This window comes from Crocodylus porosus, unplaced genomic scaffold (genome assembly GCF_001723895.1).
Source record: "Crocodylus porosus isolate Cpor-Errol unplaced genomic scaffold, CroPor_comp1, whole genome shotgun sequence".
NCBI lineage: Eukaryota > Metazoa > Chordata > Crocodylia > Crocodylidae > Crocodylus > Crocodylus porosus.
In genome coordinates this window covers 7,561,067-7,579,650 of record NW_017728915.1, presented here as the reverse complement: position 1 = coordinate 7,579,650, position 18,584 = coordinate 7,561,067, and the positions used below count along the sequence as shown (strand labels likewise).

Sequence of the window (18,584 nt, the reverse complement as noted above, 5' to 3'; positions counted from 1 at the left end):
AGTAACACCACAAGATTCACTATTATTTAATGCTCACACTGCCCTATGAGACAGGGCAGTGTCATCACTATTTCACAAGGGGGAAGGCTAGCTAAAGCTCAAACAGCAAGTCAGCAGCAAACTTGAGCATGGAAACTCTGATGCAGGATTCCCTGCACTACTTGTTTTTATTAGATGCCAAATACATTAAGGTCACGCCTACAAGCCACAATGTACCTGACTCCCTGGAAAATAAACAGAATAGTTCCTGCTCCAAAGAGCTTGCAGTCTACGTTAAGAAGCAAAAGCTGGGTGTAACAGATAATAGAAAGAAATGCTGAAAGAACATCATTACAATGCATTAACACAAGCCAGCTACAAACACAGCCAGATGTGGTTTTTTTTTTTTTTTAGAATTACAAGATATGAATGCCACATGAGAAAAATGAGAAGTCCCTATCATCCATCTAGCCTGCATTGCATGCCACTGTCTGGTAAGATGTAGTTGACCAAGTGACCGTTTTGTACCACTGCAAGAGAACAGTGCAGCATTGTAGATGGAGTAAATAGTTTCTTACTAGCCATTTGTTTTGTGCTTAGCATAATGGGCCCCGGATCTCGGTTAGAGCCTGCAAATTGAAGCAACATGGTTATTGGGACACAAATATTACCGTGTTCTTTTCTAGCTTTCCAGCATGTTCCCAAAAACCTTCTCTCTGCATGTCAGCAATTAAGTTAAAACCAATCTAGTCCTCTACAGAAACGTTAAAAGCTTGCTTGGTGATTATAAAGCCCACATTTAAGAATGAAGATGAGCTATACTGAGACAGGACAAGCATTCCCCAACACATACAAACAGAAAAAACAATACTGTGATTAATTTTGCCAGAGTAAAAACCAGCAGCATAGCTTGAAGGACCAGGGAAGTTTTATGAAATATCTTACTAATCATCTCTATAAAAGCACAATGAAGATATGAACAGTCCAGTTAGAACAGGCTAATAAATCCTGTAACATTTTGGCCAACCAAAATAAATAACCAGTTTTCCTTTGGGAGGCTAACAAAGTGCACTCCAGTTATTAAAAGATCAAAGGATCCATACTACTAGACACTTCCTTGTCAGTGTTTAAGGAGACAGTGAACATGCTAGAAACTGGCACTGACATAGCTTTGAATTCCATATCCATATGGTCAGCAGGGACTGACAGACTTGGCATCAGTGCCTCATTTTATAATGCAGGCATAGTACTAAGAGGACTTTAAGGACATGGGTCACAAAGGATAGACTGCAAAAGATCACTGAAAGAAATACTGGTGCCCTACCTGAGGGTTTCATTTTTTTTCAGGATGACTATATTCTCAACAACGTACTTTGAAGGAACTCCAAAATAATTTCACTGCCTAATTAAAAATACCTCTGAACTAATATCTCTTGAAAACTTTCTTTTTAAAATCCTTTTAAGGAGAGTTCTTTCCCTTTTTCCCTGCTAAACTTCAGAAAAGATTTCCAAGAAAACATAAAAATAGTTGCAAGTGTAAGTGTCCTTGGATCAGCCCTCTCTCATGACCCTGAGTGGTTCTTCCTCAGTTTAAATTTACCATCCACAGCAGGAACACAAACACCCTCTCCTTTCAGAGACTGAAGAAGAGATACTCATGAGCTTCTCCACTATGCAAGGCAGGAGAATGATGTCTTTACACTGACCAATGACATAACAATGAAAACAGACTCATATGGACAAACTAGAGAGAAAAAAACATGAGAATCCCCCCCACACCTCCTTGAATCTTTTCCCAGATTAAGGATACTTATAAAAATGTATATGATGGAAATACAATTGCTAAGTTCAGTGTCCTTCAATATTATCAATGGATCAAAAAAGGTTATAGCTGTCCTTCAGAAAGCTTTGCAGGTTCTTGTATGAACTGGAAAAGTTGTTTAACAAAAGAAAATTGTAGAAGACTTTCTGGTTCCTACTGAATTTCCACTGCTTCTACAAGATAACATTTTCAAACTGTCTTCTGTAACTCAAAATCATGAAAAAAAATCCCCTCTGAATTTGCAATTAAAAAAAAAAGGAAAGACATACTGACAAAATATTCTGATGAAGCCACTGTAAATGGTTAATTAAATCTGTATATCAAAAAGCTTCCATGTTGGGGTCATTAGCTGTTAATTATGAAACTGTCAATATTTCAAAGATATGATGCAAAACACTTGCAACTAAACAGGATTCAAATAACCATGAATACAATAGTAAGGCAATTTGTCTCTCTTACTTACCTGCCTCTCACTGACTCGAAGAGGACCAAACACCATGCATTGGATTAATTTAGCAACTAGCATCAGAAAACAACACGCAGTATTCACAAGTACCTGAAAAGAAATTAAGTAATCCCCCTCATTATTAGGTATATACACTGCTTTCTAATTCTTAATTCTTAATTTCAGGACAGACGCACACAATATTAGCCATGGTCCATATCAAGACCAGGCCATTCACAAGCTATGAAGAGACATGCAAAAACAGCCATCAACGGGGAGCTGTTTTGATCAGAAATCATTATCTAATTAGACTGATTTGTTTAACAAATTAGAGCCTTTTAACATCCAATGGGACAATAGTAATAATATATTACTGTGAACATTCTGTAGAATAAAGTCAATAAACTTAAAAAAAAATACAAAAATCAATTCATTATTAAAACTTTAAATTATTGGAAGCAATTTTTAAAAAATTAATTGGCTTGTTATTTTTCTTTCATCTTAACGAAATGGGGGGTGAGGGGTGGGGGGGAAATCGATAGTCAGTTTTACTGTTGTTTATTCAGCATCATTTCCAAGATCCTAACTCTAGATTAGTTGCCACCCAAACATTAAAGAGCATATTTGTTTAAAATACAGAGTTTCCACTGGAACATTTAAAATTGCAAAATATTTCCATTCCCCTCAGGTTTGATAAAAGTATGCTAGACAATTTTAAATTTGGGGCTAAACTTAAGTTGTCAGGACACTTTACAAAGAATCTCCATCACTGGGCTCTAAAACTGAGGCCCTTCCCCTCACCCCCCTCCCAAATTAAAGTTCTGAACTTTCCAAAAGCCACTTTACAGTAGCTGAGACAGCTTGTGTATGCCCAAAGCCAAAACACATTCACCAGTTTGTTATTTCTTAAAGTAACTACAGAATTAATCTCTACATTTCCCCTCCTAGGGTTTCCTAGTTTTTGCAGTCTACCTTCACAGTTAGGTTGCTTAATACAAAGTTAGAAAATTCCAGTTTCAACATATTCACTATTACAAGGACATCATTCATATCACGTCTCAAAATCTAATCAATAAATTACATACTTTCTGCAGCTGTATCAATTAAGTCTCTCCTGGATTACAGCTCTTGGCAGTCATTTTAAATGAAAGCCATCAAAAACAGAAAATGGTGAATTGTTTAAACTTCTGATGAGAAAAACCTTTTGAATTATGCACATCAAAAAATGAGGAAAAATGGGACAAGAGATTATATTCCAGCAAAAAGCACTTTCAAGGGACATCATCAATTTTTGAAGGTCTCTTAAACAGATGAAGCCCCATTTTCAAAATAGGACCCAAGTACCCTTTGGATACTTCGGAAAAATTATCCATAACAAACTTAAAAATCATATATTGTAAATAAACACCCTGGGTTTTTTTATTCTATTATTATATTTATATTACATTATCAAACATGAAAAAAAATAATCTAATTGAAGTACCACTTATGTTCTTTGTTGAGTTTCCATTTCACGAGACCATTAAAATAAAGAGAGTAAGTTTCACCCAACTGTTATTTCCACTTGCATATTTTGATGTGAAACATGACAGAGGATTTACTTTAAAAAAAATTTAGGCACCTACAGAACAAAACCCCAGCACATTAGAAACACACATGAATTGCATCTGTCATGACATTTTTACAAAAGAAATACTACAAGAGTTGAATTGATCACTTGCACTATTTATGTAAATATTTCTATTGGTGTTAGGTTTTGTAAGATCTTGTTTTCACAACTTTTACAATGTCGTTTCAAACACATGACTTGCTTACAAATACTTCCTACAAAGTAGCATGTTTAATATTCTGAGTAGCCTTGCTGCCTAATCCCAGTGTTACAGGCACCATGACCATTATATTTTGTGGTCACAGAATCCCCATTATTTTAAATAATGACATTCTAAAATTATGTCACCTAAAAGGAAAACAATTTAGCAAGCTAATTACAAAGGTATACTCCATTTGAGTCTCTAGTGCAAATGAACATTAAATACGGAAGCCAGGTCAAATATTACTATTTTAGTTGACTCAAGGAAAATGACCCTTTTGGGTTTGTTTTTTTTAAATCTGGTTCATTTATACTAATGCAACATGAGTCTTGCCCTGTCAGAGGATCCTTATCCTTTCCCTTGCCTTTTACTTTCCTTTCCCTGAGGGCATCTACGCATGTTCCCAATGCCTGCTCCAATGTGCTCTAATTAGAATGCATTGTAGCAGACTAGATTATCAAATCGAGTCTGCCCAACTGAGCTTTAGTTAAGCACCCCATTGCCATTTTGAAACACAGGGAAGCTGAATACATATGACACTGAGGCTGCCGGAGTGCTCCAATTAGAACACTCCAGCAGCCTTAGTGTCATGTGTATTTGGGGTCTCTGCATTTCAAAACAGCAGTGGAGGCGCTTTAACTAAAGCTTGTCAAACGTGTTTTAGTTAAAGCATCCTCGCTGCCATTTTGAAGCACAGGACACTGAATACACGAGACACTGCAAGGATTTTTATTAGAGCAGCTCCTGAGAGCCACTCTAATTAAAGTGCCTCACCCCACCAACCCCAGAGCACCTGCTCAGAGACCACAAAGGAGTCACCCCTGCCTGCCTTCCACAAGTTGCCAACATTGTTTCTTCCCTCCACCAAAAAGGTTTCCTAGACTGTAAAAACTGTGTACACATTGGACCACCCATTGAAGAACTTGTATTATTTTACTACAAGTACCAGTTGAAAAGTTTGAGGGATGTCCTAGGAGATGCTCAACCCATACCTATACAAGAACCTATTCCTGAAGAGCAAAGGCCTCAAAGAGTATCCTCTGAACCCCCCACAAGTAGGTACCAAGCTGCCTGCAAGGCCCTGCCACACCTTCATATGAAAGCTGGACAGAAACCAGCTATAGGATTACATATTTTCAAGCATTCCCTTGGGAGCTGCTAGGGTCTTTCTAGGTAGGGGGACATTTGTATGGTGTGAGAATTACTTTACAAGTACGATCAGTCTGCATTGATTGTGGAATTTAACCAACAAATTGCATGACTGATGCAGTGATTGGTAGGGACCCCCTGCCTTACGTATATCACGAACCCACTGGTGAACCATGCAATAAATGCAGATCAGCCACAGGTACAAAGTAATCCTCACACACACAGAGGAGGCATTCCCCCCCCCCCGGCTCCTTGAAAGCAGGGAACAACCTTGCCACCAGTCTGGGCAGCCTCCACGAGGGCCTGCAAGGGCAGCAAGACTGAGCTCTCCCAGGGCCGGTGCGGGGCTGAGACAAACCTGCCGGCGCTGGTGAGAACGGGGCAGCCTCGCTCCCGGCCCCCACACAGGCAGCAGAGGCCCAGCCCGCCCTGGTCCCCCTGCTGAAGCACCCAGCCCTGGCCCCTCCTACCCAGCCAGAAGCCGCCCGGGCCCCGGGGCCTGTGCAGCAGCCGGTTCTGCGCTCACCCAGACACAGAGGCTGTCCGACAGCAGGTAGTAGGCGACATCCAGCGGCAGCGGCCCGGCGCGACTCGGGCTGGGCTGGGGCTGGGGCTCGGGCCCGGGCCCGTGCCGGGCGGCGGTGACCTGGCTGAGGGCGCGGTAGGCACTGAGGACACAGCCGAGCAGCGCCAGGGCGCTGAGCCCCGCGTACGTGCGCAGGCTGGGCCAGGGCAAACGCTCCAGGAACAGCAGCGGCATCACGACCACCTCTCAGCCCAGCTCGGCCCCGCCACCTCCCAGCGGCCTGCGCGCTCCCCGCTCCCGAGCGCCGCCGCGGCCGGGGGGCGGGGCGGGGAAGCGGCGGAAGCCGGCGCGGACTGAGCGGACGCTGGGAGGCGGGCCTTTCAGCTGGCTTCGGGTTGCACGGCCTAAGAGCAGGCCCAGCGCAGCGACGGGAAGACGTCCAGGAAGGTAGAGGACCAGACCCTGCCGTTGTAAAAACCGTTCTCCCCAAGCCTCCCTCCACCTCGCCTCCTGTAACTCGGCGCTGCCCGGGAAAGCGCCGGCTCGGCACCTCTCACAAAGCTCTTCCCTTAGTCTCACAGTAATCCGGCGGCTCGTCTGAACCTTGGGGGGGATTATGCAATAAGGGTGAGGAAACAGCTGTCCCCGCACGACTTGGATATTTTTATAGGTCAAAAGCATGAGGTGGCTTCAAACAGGGCAGGGGAGGCTTGTGGGAACAGGAACTCAGGTCTAGGATACTGTGGTATTTGGGGCCATTTCTGCTGGCAGCAGGACAGTAAATTATCCAGCTTTTATATTAACAAAACCATTAGCCCACACTTGGGTTTTGTTTGGTTGAGAAAACTGTCCTTACTTACTAGTACTTGGCAATTTTAAACTATAACAGTACTCTACATTTATTTCTTGCTTTTTTAATATTCACCATATATTTTTCAGCACTTCATATTGTGATGTCCTGTTACCCATAAGAAATAATCATGGAGCCACACCAGAGCTTGGCCAGCAGGGCACTGCATGCAGTGCATGCACCATGCCAGTCTCCTGTACTACATGCAGTGTGTGCAGCTGGTCCATCCCCCCATGCCATGTGTAGCACCCACAGGCCCCATTTCAGAGCGCACTTCCAATGTCCTCAACAATGTGTGCTGAATGGGTAGGTTCCAGACTAGCCCTAAATATTTGTTCCAATGTGTGTGCAGACAGCCTGGGGCCCGTTCCAGGCCAGCCCCCAAGCTAGCATGCAGAGCTAGTCCAACAGAGCACCCCATGCAGTGCATGCCCAGTGCCAGCCCCAGGCACCACATGCAGAGGAAGCCCCAGAGTGGAGCCAGCATATGCTGCCCATGGGGCTGGACCAGCTGCACACAGCACAGGATCTGCACACTGCATACAGCATCCCACCAGACTGGCCTTGCGCACTGGGTCCAAGCATGGCTTGATCCAGCCTGCAGACAAGCCCAACAGCCCTGATCCAGCCTGTGAAGCCAGATGAGTTTGACACCCCAATCAGTATCAGCCAATATGGCTGGTTAATAATTGGCTATCAATATCAGTCAAAAAAATCCTTTATCGGTGCACCCCTACAAAAAACAAAACCAAACCCTAGTTCTAACATGTTTAATACTTGCAGTAGGTAGAGATGTGTTGAGGAAACATTCCAAACTTGAACACTCCATTATGAGAGAACAAATAAGCAATTCAACTAAAGGAGCTCTGCACAATAAGGCAACGGGTCCCAGGTAACAAGTGTGTACACTTCTTAAGTGTATTGGCTTAACCCAGTTTCAGTTCTATAGCCATGGCCCCCTGGATCAAAAAGAGTCTTCTTTAGGGCTTTTTAGATCATTTCTGTATTGTACCTGGATTGCAGAGATTATTTAATATAAGACACTTGTATTAAAAATTTTGGGTCAACATCTACAGAGATCTGTAATGAGCCTGGATCCTGGTTTTCCAATTAAAAAAAAAAGAAAAATCACAAATTCTCTGATGAACACAGTGTTTAATTGATACATGCATATTTTTAAAGCAATTTGGAAGCCTACCAATGCTTCAATCACTATAATAAGATAAATTCTAAATACCTATACATTTTGGTATTTGATTTGGGATCTTTTATTATGGAAAAAAAATCAGAGCTCCCCCTGTCCCCTTAGCTCACAGAACACAGGTCCAGGCCTCTCACTCCCCACCTAAAGCCCCTGAGCCCTGCCAGTGTCTCTCACTCCCTGCCCCACTCCACCACCTGGGCCCTGCCAGTGCCCATCACTCCTCCCCATGGCCCCCTGCTCCCCCAGCCCAGCTGGAGGGAGTCCCCAGCTGCCAGGGCTACAGAGCAAGGGACCCGGGTCCACAGCCCTCTGCCCCCCACAGCAGTGCCCAAGCCCCAGCTGCCACAGCATAGCAGAGACTGGCTCCCTCTCCCCCCAACAGGCAGTATGGCTGGAGTGGAGCCCATGAGGGGGCGGGTGCAGGATGCCTGCTACAGGCTCAGACTCCCCACCCTGCTGCCTCCCCTGGGCATCTGCAGCCCAGGGGATGGGACTCTGTGGCAGGGCAAAGCAGGGCTGGATGGGGAAGCTCCTTCCCGCTGCAAGCTCCATGCTACCCTGGCAATGTGCCCTCTGACCACCCTGCAGCAGCGAGGGGTTACAACCCCATGCTGCTTTCCCTGTTCCTGCCGAATGGGCAGGGAATGCCTCACCAGAACACAGGGCTTACAGCGGCAAGGAACTTCCGCACTCTGCCCTGCCACACCGGGTCCCACCTGCTGGGCTGCAGAGACCCCAAGAGGAAGGCAGCAGAGTGGGGAGTCAGAGCCCACAGCAGGCAGCCCACCCCTGCCATATGCACAGATTAGCAGGCCACAGGACCAACCTGCAGCCACACATTCCAGCCCCGGGCCCCACATACCACCTGGCTGGGGAGCAGCCCCAGCCCTGTCCAACTCACTGCCCCCCGCCCCATGGGGGCCTCAATCCCTCCCTCCCCACCCAAACTTACCTGCAGGAGCTGCTGTCCTGCACATGGAGGCCCCTGCCTGACCGTCGTCCTCCTGCTCCGCCCCCCCCAGCCCCTTGCAGGCTGGAACTCTGCCGGCCTGCAGAAAGCTCTCTGCAAGAGTGCAAAATCTGCATGTTTCTCCTTTAAAATGAGAAATCCACGGTTTTCTTGAGTAAAGGAGGAAATCCACATTTTTCTCTATTTTTCCACGGGTAACGAAAAACCCAGATCCCTAGTAATGAGCAGTCAAGTCACTCCACCAGTCATCAGTATTGCTTTCTGCCTTGGTCCACATTGCCACTCAGTATTTCCACTCTTTACAAAACAAATAAATTGCTGGGTTATTGTTTTTAAGTCATTCAGACCTCCAGCCAGAATTCTAGCCTTTGATGCAATGCATAGTTAACATGAAAGATCATCCCTCCTTGCAACATTTGTGGGGGCTTATTGGTTGGCAGAACCAGATTTACTCTTGTCCTCAACCTGTGCCAAGAAAGCAAGAGATTTAAGTCTCCCACCCACCTTCAGGAAGACATCTTAAACAAATGAGACTTATCCATTTTGTTTAATGTTGTAGAAAAAAAAAAGTCAGGTGAATATTACAATGAAAATGGATTAAAACACTGAATCACATTTGCCATCCCACTATCTAAACAGTCGAGATTCACTTCTGTTCTTACAATAGAAAATTGTGACATTAAAGGTGGGTGGGGGAAGGGGCAAAAAGGGGAGAGCAGGGGGGTAAAGAAGAGAGAGAGACATAAAAAAATCCTTGCATCACATGTATTCTTTCCTCTACATCTTAAAGCTGTGCTCACAGAGACGGCTTCTTCTACCACACTCTTCAGTTAGAATAGAATTCAGTTGTAAATAAAATTGAACCTAAAATAGAAAAGAAGATATAATTGTGCCACTTAAGAGTTATTTTTATTGGTGATATTTAAAGAGGTGTTAAAATGAGCATGCAATGCACAATTCCTACTCTTGACTAACATACATCTGATAAAAAGCAAAGACATTTTTCACAACAGCCAGCAAGTATTGTCTATACCAGTCAGCCACTATGCTCAGTCAGTATATTGAGGGGTGCAATCTTGTAGAACTGGTTCTTCTCAAACCTTTATAATCTCTCAGATAACAGAAAAGCCAAGATGAGTTGTGCACCCACCAGGAGATTACTAGCCAACAAAACATTCCAGGGTCACATATGAACAACTAGAGTTCAGCTGTTAAAAAATAAGGCTTACTGTGCGCTAAGAGATTGGTATGCAGGCACTAGGGAACTTAACATTCTTGTGAAAGTAGTGTGCATCTCTCAGTTTTCAGATGCTTTTTTTTTTTTTAAGCATCTTTTAAGCAAGCACATATCATTTAGAAATTTAGCTGTGCATTAGGCTCCTGCAGAAATAGCAGATTACATCATTACAACTTCTGTTTATCTAAGGATCAGCATTTTGTTAGATGCTATGGTACAAACTTCCTTTCTAATCTATATGTAGGAAAGATAAAAACCCACTTGGCTAAGGCTGGAAGCAGAGGAATAGGGAAATGAGGAACAAAAAAGAGAGGTCCAAGCCTGTTAAAGATGGTACCAGCTTTGACTTCTCGTAATAATATAAGAAATTATTCCATGCATTTGGGTGACTATGACTGAAAAATGTAGCTTCTTTCATTGACAGAGAACTAACGAACTGTGGGATGCACAGCAAATTACTTCGGTAGATGTTCAGCAGCACACAGAACAAAGAATAAGGTAAGTAAGCTCTGGAGGCTGACAAGGTAGTCTATTTTCAGTAAAGCAGGCTAAAAGTGTTTATTTTCTTCAAATTGAAAGTGATATCTGTGAGAAATCAGCACAGAAGCTGCAATGTGGACGCTTCACCCATTCATTCAATTTTCAGACAAGCACCTTAGTCCCCTCCCCACTAGAACCATTTCCCCATAAGTACATGCAAACATCTCCATTGCTGGGATGACCAAAAAGAACTCCTTAAAACAGACCAGCTGCTTATGTGCTGTTACCACCAGCTATTGTGCTGACCAATACTGCTTCATGCTTCTTTGCACTTCCACATGCTTCTATCACGGGGCAGGCAATTATTTTGGGCAGAGGGCTGCTTACTTAGTTTTGGCAAGCCATCTAGGGCTGCATAACAGGCAGCCCAGGGCAGATTAATATTAATTTTCTAAAATTTTTAGGGGCCTTGCAGGCCAGATAGAATGGCTTAGAGGGCCACATCTGGCCTGTGGGCTGCATTTTGCCCACCCCTGCTCTGTCATGTCTCCTATCTTTATACTTAAATTTCAAGTTCCTGCACCTAGTCTGTAACCAAGGCTCTTAGGCGTTACTGGCATACAAATAAATCACTATACCTGCTTAAAAGTTGAGGAAGGCTGGAAATTATGGGTCCATAGCCTGGTGCATTGTCATAAAGTTCAAACAAAGGTGCAGCCACGAGCTTGTAATTTTTTGGGACTGCAAACAAAGCTAAAAAAAATCCACGAAGACGATATTAATGAAGGGCCACTTGTTTCAAAGAACATTAAGCTGAGGTTTTGCTACATTCCCACCCCTAAAATGCAAGATTACTTGGTATCCAAAGCCATAGTATTCCAATGGGCTTATTTTATAATCAAATATAGTGCTGTTAGACTGGGATTTTGTACATATGGGGTACGTCTACATGTGCATTTGATGCTGGAGCAGTTTACTCATGAGTAAACACTTTCAGGCACACATCCACATGTGCAAAGAAGCAGGAGCAGATTTGGTTCTAATGGCAACAAACTGCTCCCGCCTCCTGGGGACCTGCCATGGACTCCTGCCATCACCAGTGGCAACTCTAGGCTCCCCTTGGATGCTAGCCCAGGGACTGGCAGGGAGCACTGGGCCAGGAGACAGCCGTCTCCTGGCCAGGCCTGGAACATTACACTCTGTCCCTGGTGGCCGCCTCCTGCTGTGTGAGGACAATGTCCCCCTACCCCAGCAGCAGGGAGCTCCTGGCCCCAGCTCCCCAATCAGGGGCAAGGGACTTGGAAACAGCTGCAGGGGAGGGGCAGTTCCAGCCCCCTACCCCAATCCAAAAGTGGGACAGCTAGCAGCCAATCAGGGCACAAGGCTAGGACCTGTCTGACTAAGACAGTTCCCAACCCCAGCTCTGTGACAGCAGGATAGAGGTTGGGAAGCCTCTTTCCCACTCAGCTTCATGAGCACAGCACCAAGTGGAAAACTGGCTGGGGAGCTTGTTCTTCATTCATGGAGCTGAGCAGGGAACAGGCTCCCCAGTCCCCACCAGCAGAAAGCTGCCAGCAGCAGCTCCATGGTCACAAGGCCAGCACTGGGAGACCCTTATCTCCCAGCACCAGCTCTGTGATCGCAGGGCTCAGGCTAGGAGACCCTTATAAGTATAAAGGTCTCCTAGCACCAGTCCCACAACTGTGGAGCTAGCACTGGTCAATAAGGGTCTCCCAGTCTCCCACTCTGACTGCAATGGCAAAGTCGGGGCTGGGAGATGAGGATCTCCCAGCCCCCACTCCCCAGTTGTGATCTCAGAGCAAAGGACTTGTCCCCCTGCCCCAGCTGCAGGGAGCTCCATCTCCCACCCCTGAGTGGCCAGCTGACCAACATCAGATTTGCTCCCAGCCAGGTGTCTACAGATTGCTACTGTACTGTTAGTACTCGCAAGTAAGTTTACTACTTGCATTTGCAAGTAGCAAATTTACTTGTGATTAGCAAGATTTAGTGTGCAGTAACCATGCGCACATGTAGACTCACATGCTTACTGCACAGTAAACTACACTATTTTACAGTAAAGCAACTAATGCAGATGCACCCATACAGTTCTACTCTAGCTGTTACCTGAGCAAAACACCACAGTTTATCATTTAAAGTAAGAGGCGGCAGCAAGCCTGTTTCTATTAATACAGATTTACCACCCCATACATTTAAAATATGAAATGCAAAAAATTGCTGTCTTGGTATACACAAAATTAAAAACTCTAGTCCTTTTCTACAGATTCTTACCCTTTTCTTGAAGCTGAACCAAAAAGAGCTTTTTGTGCTCTTTAGGTTTTGTAATATGAGCTGGAATATATGGATACTGGAAGAAAAATAAAACAAAGGAAATAATTAGTTTATATTTATGCAACATTTTGAAAGTATATAGTTACCTGGACATACACCTTAACAATGATAATTCTTTTGCATATGTAATGAAAAATTATAGCTGATATAATTTGCAAAAACTAAAGCTTGAAAACATAAATGTACATAAATAATTTTTCCAAATCTGAACTGTTGGCAACCCTAAAAACATATTAAGCAAGGAAACAGTAAGATAAATTAACACAAAAGGTGAGTTATAACATCAACCATCAGTGTTATTTTTATTTGTTTAAAAATATAAATGGGATGATCTTGTTTACAGGACAGTCATGCTAAGTATACTACATTCTGCAAAAAAGTACCTTGAGTCTCCTGAACAACCAGATAAATTAATGAAAGCAAACAAAAATACACAGCAAAATTAACCACTGGAGTTGCATGCAGGCAGAAGGGGCTGATTAATACGTAGACCTAGTCTTTTGTGACTGATAATATTCCTTACTACTTTGTTTTTTCAAAGATAAAAATGTATATAGCCATGAACACTCACCTGTGGAGGTTCAAAATTTGGTCTCCACCAGTTGCCAATACAGTCATCAATCACCCAGTCTTGCTGAACTCCATCTTGACGCCCCAAGATCTGTCAAAAATCCAATTCCAGTAAACAAAACAAAACAAAAAAACCCCCACCTCTACATGCTCCATGCCAGTGCATACTTGTGTACCAATTAATGTATCAGCACATGCAGTCCTCATCTAATAAGACCAAGTATAGTATTTGAAACTTTTTTTTTTAAATATGTGAAAGACATAATAATAAGTGCAACAGGATTTCATCAGGTTAGATAGAGGGTAATAATGAAGGCAGTTAATCAAAAGGAACATATGTTTCCTAGTATATCGATCATGTATCTGAACAGATGAAGTCTGGACTGGGTGCACGGTGTCTAGTACAATGAGGCATTGATCAGTAATTGGGTTATATGCCCCACTTCCCCAAACTCTCAAGTCCTACAGATCATCCTCCAACTCTCTGGCACTATCACAATACAACTAATACAGAAATAAAGACATATATTGTACTTTAATAACTTCCAGAGAGGAGCTTGTGCACAATTGCTGAAGTCCCAAAAGAAGAAGATGCTGAAATGGTTAATTCAATGCTTTGGCCCAAAATATTCCAAAATAATCAAGTAGTCAATGGTAGCTGGAAGTCAACAGTAACAAAGATAAGTGAAGAAAACAGACCTCTGTCATTAAACGCTTGAGCCCTTCTACCTCATCTTCTCCTGGATTGAGTTCACCACCAGGTCTATTAAAATAAAAATCAAATGATGACAGTTAAAATATATATGTTTTATTTTGTTTACAGACACATTAACAGGCAAATTTAAAGAAGTCTCATTGCCCCATTATAAAAGATTATAAATTAATCATCAAGCTTTCAGTAGAGCAAATAGGCAAGAGTAAAGACAGCAAGGTGGAACTTTTAAACGGTGGCACATGCTGCATCTATGATTTTTATTTTATTTTATTTTATTTTTTTGCAGAGATCACTTCCAATATATTCCAGGATAACTACAAAAAGTTTGTTAATTAAAAAACCATGCATGATCTATCTGTAGGGCTAAGTAGGAAACAGTCTGACAACAAAAAATATAACTAAATTCTTAATGGTTTCTGGATAAAAGCAGATTAAGGTATGGGTTTGACTGGAAGCACTACTCTTTTATGTACTCGAACACCATCAAAAACATCACTGATAGAACTGCACAAAAATTTGAAAAACTTATTTTGCAGGGAGGGATGCAATCTGACACTGAGAAAGAGGTCGGATCAATAATTCCACCCCACCCCTTTCTGTTTGCTGCTGCTTTGTAAATTTCACACAATTCTAAAACTGAACTAGTCTCCCTTCACCTTACATGCTAAGATGTAAAAATTGGAACTAGGTAAAGTGCAAGAAGTTAATTTTTAAATTCAGCTTTAATGTCTTAGCACATTTATTTGAACAGTTCTCTTGATTATGGCCTTTTTCCAGAGCCGATAGCTATTGGTGATGAGCTTTGAAAACATCAATATGCTCGTAGATGGCATATTCTGCAATTAAGATCACTAACTGGTTCAAATCTAGCCCCAACAAAATATTAAAATGGTCAGCAGATGAAATCAGCTGTCTGCAAGAGATGCCTCAAAACACTCCCATGTAATTAACCGCAGTAGTCACACAGTCAATATACACTGAACCACTACAGTAGCATACAATTTACCAGCTGACCTCTTACATCTGACAATACCAGTTGACACTTACAGTTTGAAGAATGTTGTACCCAGCTGCAATAGTAATACATGGGGCAGCCTGTGCTCATGTACAATCAGAACACCCTCTACTGTCCGCCTCATTCCAATCTTGTCAAATTCTTCCCTCATGCGCTGAAACCGAGCTGCCACCGAACTGTCCTTCTCGTAAAGCGGCTCCTTTGTACCAAATGTATAATTTGTAAGTGGATACCTAAAGAAAAGAAAAAAGGTCCAAGATACCTAAATCAGTTCTCATGTACACAATTGCACACTAACCTTCAGGTAGCATTCACCATATGCATTTGCAAGAGCAGGAATGATACCTGCTTCACAGCATTTATGATAAGACATGATATATGGTGCTTATTGTGTTCTAGGTGAGGTATGAAGTCAAATTAAATTATCTGGGGTTATTTAAGCAACTGTCACTCCACCAATACAAGACAACCAAAAACAAAACAAAAAAAGTCACATTGACTGACTACTCCAAATGTTTAAAGCTTGCCACACATGGCTGTAAAGCATTCACTGTAAAGGTTCCACCCCTCTGAGACCTACTGGATCTAAGTGTCTGCCTAAATTAAGAGAGCTTCTTAAAGCCTAAATTGAATTATTTTCTATTTCACAATTCTTATAGTAAAAGCTTGTAAAATAATCTCTTAGAGTCTGATGATCTGTCATTTAAATCATGTTGTGGTTCTCAAACCTTTTAAGACTCACCCTCAGAAAATGCCAGGTCTTAGCTTTCACTTGTTTTTTGACAAAAGAAAAATAATACAGCAACTCTGCTGCTAAGAACTTAAAAAGACCAAAGCAAGTCAAGATAATTTTGACACTACAGATTCCTATTTACAATCTCTGGCTTTACCTTGTGAATCATGTTTGCAGACCTAACAGTGCTAACTTTGCACTGTTGACAATCCTGTGGCACCCCAAAAGGATCTTAATGCAGGACAGGGTACCACAGCACCCTAGTTAAGAATCACTACATTTGTAATATTCAGATGCTCTGGTGAAAAATGCCAGTATGCATTTCTCAATAAATCAAGATTTGGTAGGATCATCAAGGTAATTGTGAACATCCCATGTGAAATCCATTTAAAGCTTCTCTTTTCTAAGACCTTAATCTGAGGGACAGCACAAATTTCCTAAATGCAGTGCTACTTTGGAAGTTCCACCGTTGTCCAACACAGACTATGCAGGTTAGACCTCCAAATTACTAGAGCCTTCTCTCACATATGGAGTTATTCAGCATCACTATGCTGTTACCAAGCATCACTTTTTCAAATATCAAAACTCTCTCATATCCAGGTCACTTCCTTCTGATCGCTGCTACCTTTAATCTCTATGTTACTATTCTCTTACATTTTCATATCTTTACTTGTAGCTTGGTGCTGTTTAATTTTTCTTTTCAATATTTTTCTTATACTACCACTTTTTAATATACCCCAAAATATTTAATATGATTTATTTTCTCAGTATGAAATCATGTGCACCATACTAACATCGATGGTTTCTTCAAGTGCATGTCGCATTCCTTAACTTGAGCCAACAACTAGTAGCATGCAACCAACCGTCCCACATTTTAAGTTTCCTGCTGATTATTTTTTCTCCAGAAAGAAACACTATGATTAGTCCAATATCACCAAAGGTTAACATTAAGCAAGACTAATCTCTTCTGGCTGTGAAGATAAACTGAGCCATGCAAACTAATGAGTGGCCATCTTTTTAGGGTGCAATACTTAAGATTAAATATTGGCTATGATACTTGACATGTGCTGTTGCTGCAACCATAAAAATCTGCTTATCAAACCAGAAAGCACCAGAATCCTCTGTACAGCACAAGATCTGACCGGCTGCAGCAGGTCACCTACTGAAAGTACTTTCTTGAGGTAGCACTATTACAAAACATTGGCAAAGGAATCTTGAATGCTGAAGCACAAGCCATGTTACCTCCTATGGCTTCCAGTTCAGAAACTAAGTGCCAGTGTTTGTGCCGTGCCATGGGCAAACACTAAACAGCAAACAAAGGTCAAATGAGATATTTCTGCACCCCAGGCCAACTCCCTGCTATCGGGATAGGTACAGCTGAGTGAAACTGTAATCATAAGATGCTGGTGTCCACTCCTGTGAGGTGTTGCAAGGTCACTATCCGGTTAAAGCCGAGCAAGCAGTTGCACATTTTGTCAAAGCATCAGCGCTGATAGTGACAGTGGTGGAAAGAGCAGACAGAGAGGAAGGATGTGCAACAAGAAGGGCATGTAATAAGAAAGGTATGCAGGTATGGGGCTTTAATCGTATGGGTGTTCTTATGCATATATTTTAGGAAAATGCCCAATGGTAAGAAATTGATTCCATAAGTAGCCTGTAAGAAGTCAGTAATAGTAAAAACAGTGAATATGCAGGAAACAAATTGCATAAAACAGTTTGGGAACAAAGGGTCGTTGCACTAACTGGGCTACTAGAGTGTCCCCGAACATCCCAGCGAAACCCTGAACTGTCTGATCAACAGGCCAGGGAGCAAGACTCACTCAGGTGCAGGTCTCAGTGGCAGAGCCGCTGTCTGCAGGCTAAACTCAGCTTAACTCAGGGAAAGCTCCCGACTCTCGAGCATTGTCTCTCAGCCCACGGCTTCCTCGACCCGCGGGGACAACACGGGGGTGGGCGGGGGTGCCTCCAGCTAGCGGCCCCGCCCTCCCCTGGGCGTCCCAACGCTCCACGGGGCGGGGAAAGGGCGCCGAGGCAGCCCCACGGAGACAAGCGAGCCCGTGCCCGTGGCAGAGGCGCGCCTCGGGAACCAGCGTCCCCCGCTCCCGCGAGCAAGAGCGCGGCTGCCCCTCAGCCCCATCCGCCCGCCTGCCCGCTCAGCTCCACCCCGGCGCAGGCCCCGCGGCCGGGCCCGGGACACTCACAGGTTGATGGTGCGCTCCAGCGTGAGCGGCTTGGTCTGCTGGATGTACTTGTTGCCGAACTGGTTGACCCCGCGGGGCCAGCCGGTCTGCGAACGGTTGGGCGGCACCACGGACATGATGGCGCCGCGCCGGCCAGCCGGGAGCGCGCGGGCGATCACTGCTCAGCGGCGGGAGCAGCCGCCGCCATTAACACCGCAGCCGGGCCGCACGCCGCGCCAAGGGCTACGCCGGAAGCTCCCGCCAGCACTTCCGGCAGCGTCAGCCATTGAACGCGCGACATGCCCACCCCTGCAACTGCACAACCCGCCTGAGCTTTTCCATTGGCTGCCATAACGCGGCCCCGCCCACCCCTACCGGCCGCCTCTCGGAGCTGGGCCCCGCTCCCGTTGGCTGTCTTGGAGCCGCGGGGCACGACGGGAGCGGTAGTCCGGCGCGGCTACCCCGCGTGCCAGGCATGAGCGGGCGGCGGGGGCCGTGGGAGGCAGCACAGGAGGCACCGGGCAAGAAGCGGAGCAAGCGCGAGGCGCG

At 44.0% G+C, this 18,584-nt stretch overlaps 3 protein-coding genes across 4 annotated transcripts in view; 1 reads left to right on the top strand and 2 right to left on the bottom strand.

The window, feature by feature from the left end:
• Positions 1 to 6,040, bottom strand: part of AMFR (autocrine motility factor receptor) — a 47,395-nt gene extending 41,355 nt beyond the window's left edge. The window contains exons 1-2 of one of the 2 annotated variants that reach the window (XM_019535637.1): positions 5,733 to 6,040; positions 2,265 to 2,357 (exon numbers count right to left, since the gene is read on the bottom strand). In XM_019535637.1, the coding sequence (XP_019391182.1) occupies positions 2,265 to 2,357; positions 5,733 to 5,966 (327 nt within the window). In that variant the 5' untranslated portion in view covers positions 5,967 to 6,040. The remainder of the gene's footprint in view (positions 1 to 2,264; positions 2,358 to 5,732) is intronic. The other variant, XM_019535636.1, reaches the window with a different exon arrangement.
• Positions 6,041 to 9,286: 3,246 nt separating this feature from the next.
• NUDT21 (nudix hydrolase 21) lies at positions 9,287 to 18,290 on the bottom strand. Its single transcript, XM_019535635.1, has 7 exons — positions 18,057 to 18,290; positions 15,155 to 15,355; positions 14,092 to 14,155; positions 13,394 to 13,483; positions 12,763 to 12,838; positions 11,112 to 11,226; positions 9,287 to 9,620 (listed from the first exon to the last, which is right to left on the bottom strand). Exons 1-7 carry the CDS (start codon positions 18,170 to 18,172, stop codon positions 9,599 to 9,601), a joined length of 684 nt encoding a protein of 227 aa, XP_019391180.1. The 5' UTR covers positions 18,173 to 18,290; the 3' UTR covers positions 9,287 to 9,598.
• The window catches only part of OGFOD1 (2-oxoglutarate and iron dependent oxygenase domain containing 1), a 12,151-nt gene continuing 11,740 nt past the window's right edge, over positions 18,174 to 18,584 (top strand). The window contains exon 1 of the mRNA XM_019535413.1: positions 18,174 to 18,327. Coding sequence (XP_019390958.1) covers positions 18,174 to 18,327 — 154 coding nt within the window. The remainder of the gene's footprint in view (positions 18,328 to 18,584) is intronic.

Coding starts and splice junctions, on each gene's coding strand:
- NUDT21 (XM_019535635.1), bottom strand. CDS start 18,172: ATGTCCGTGGTGCCGCCCAACCGTTCGCAGACCGGCTGGCCCCGCGGG. Junction 15,356..18,056: donor CTGGAGCGCACCATCAACCT/GTGAGTGTCCCG, acceptor TCTTTTCTTTAG/GTATCCACTTACAAATTATA. Junction 12,839..13,393: donor CAAATTTTGAACCTCCACAG/GTGAGTGTTCAT, acceptor TTTTTCTTCCAG/TATCCATATATTCCAGCTCA.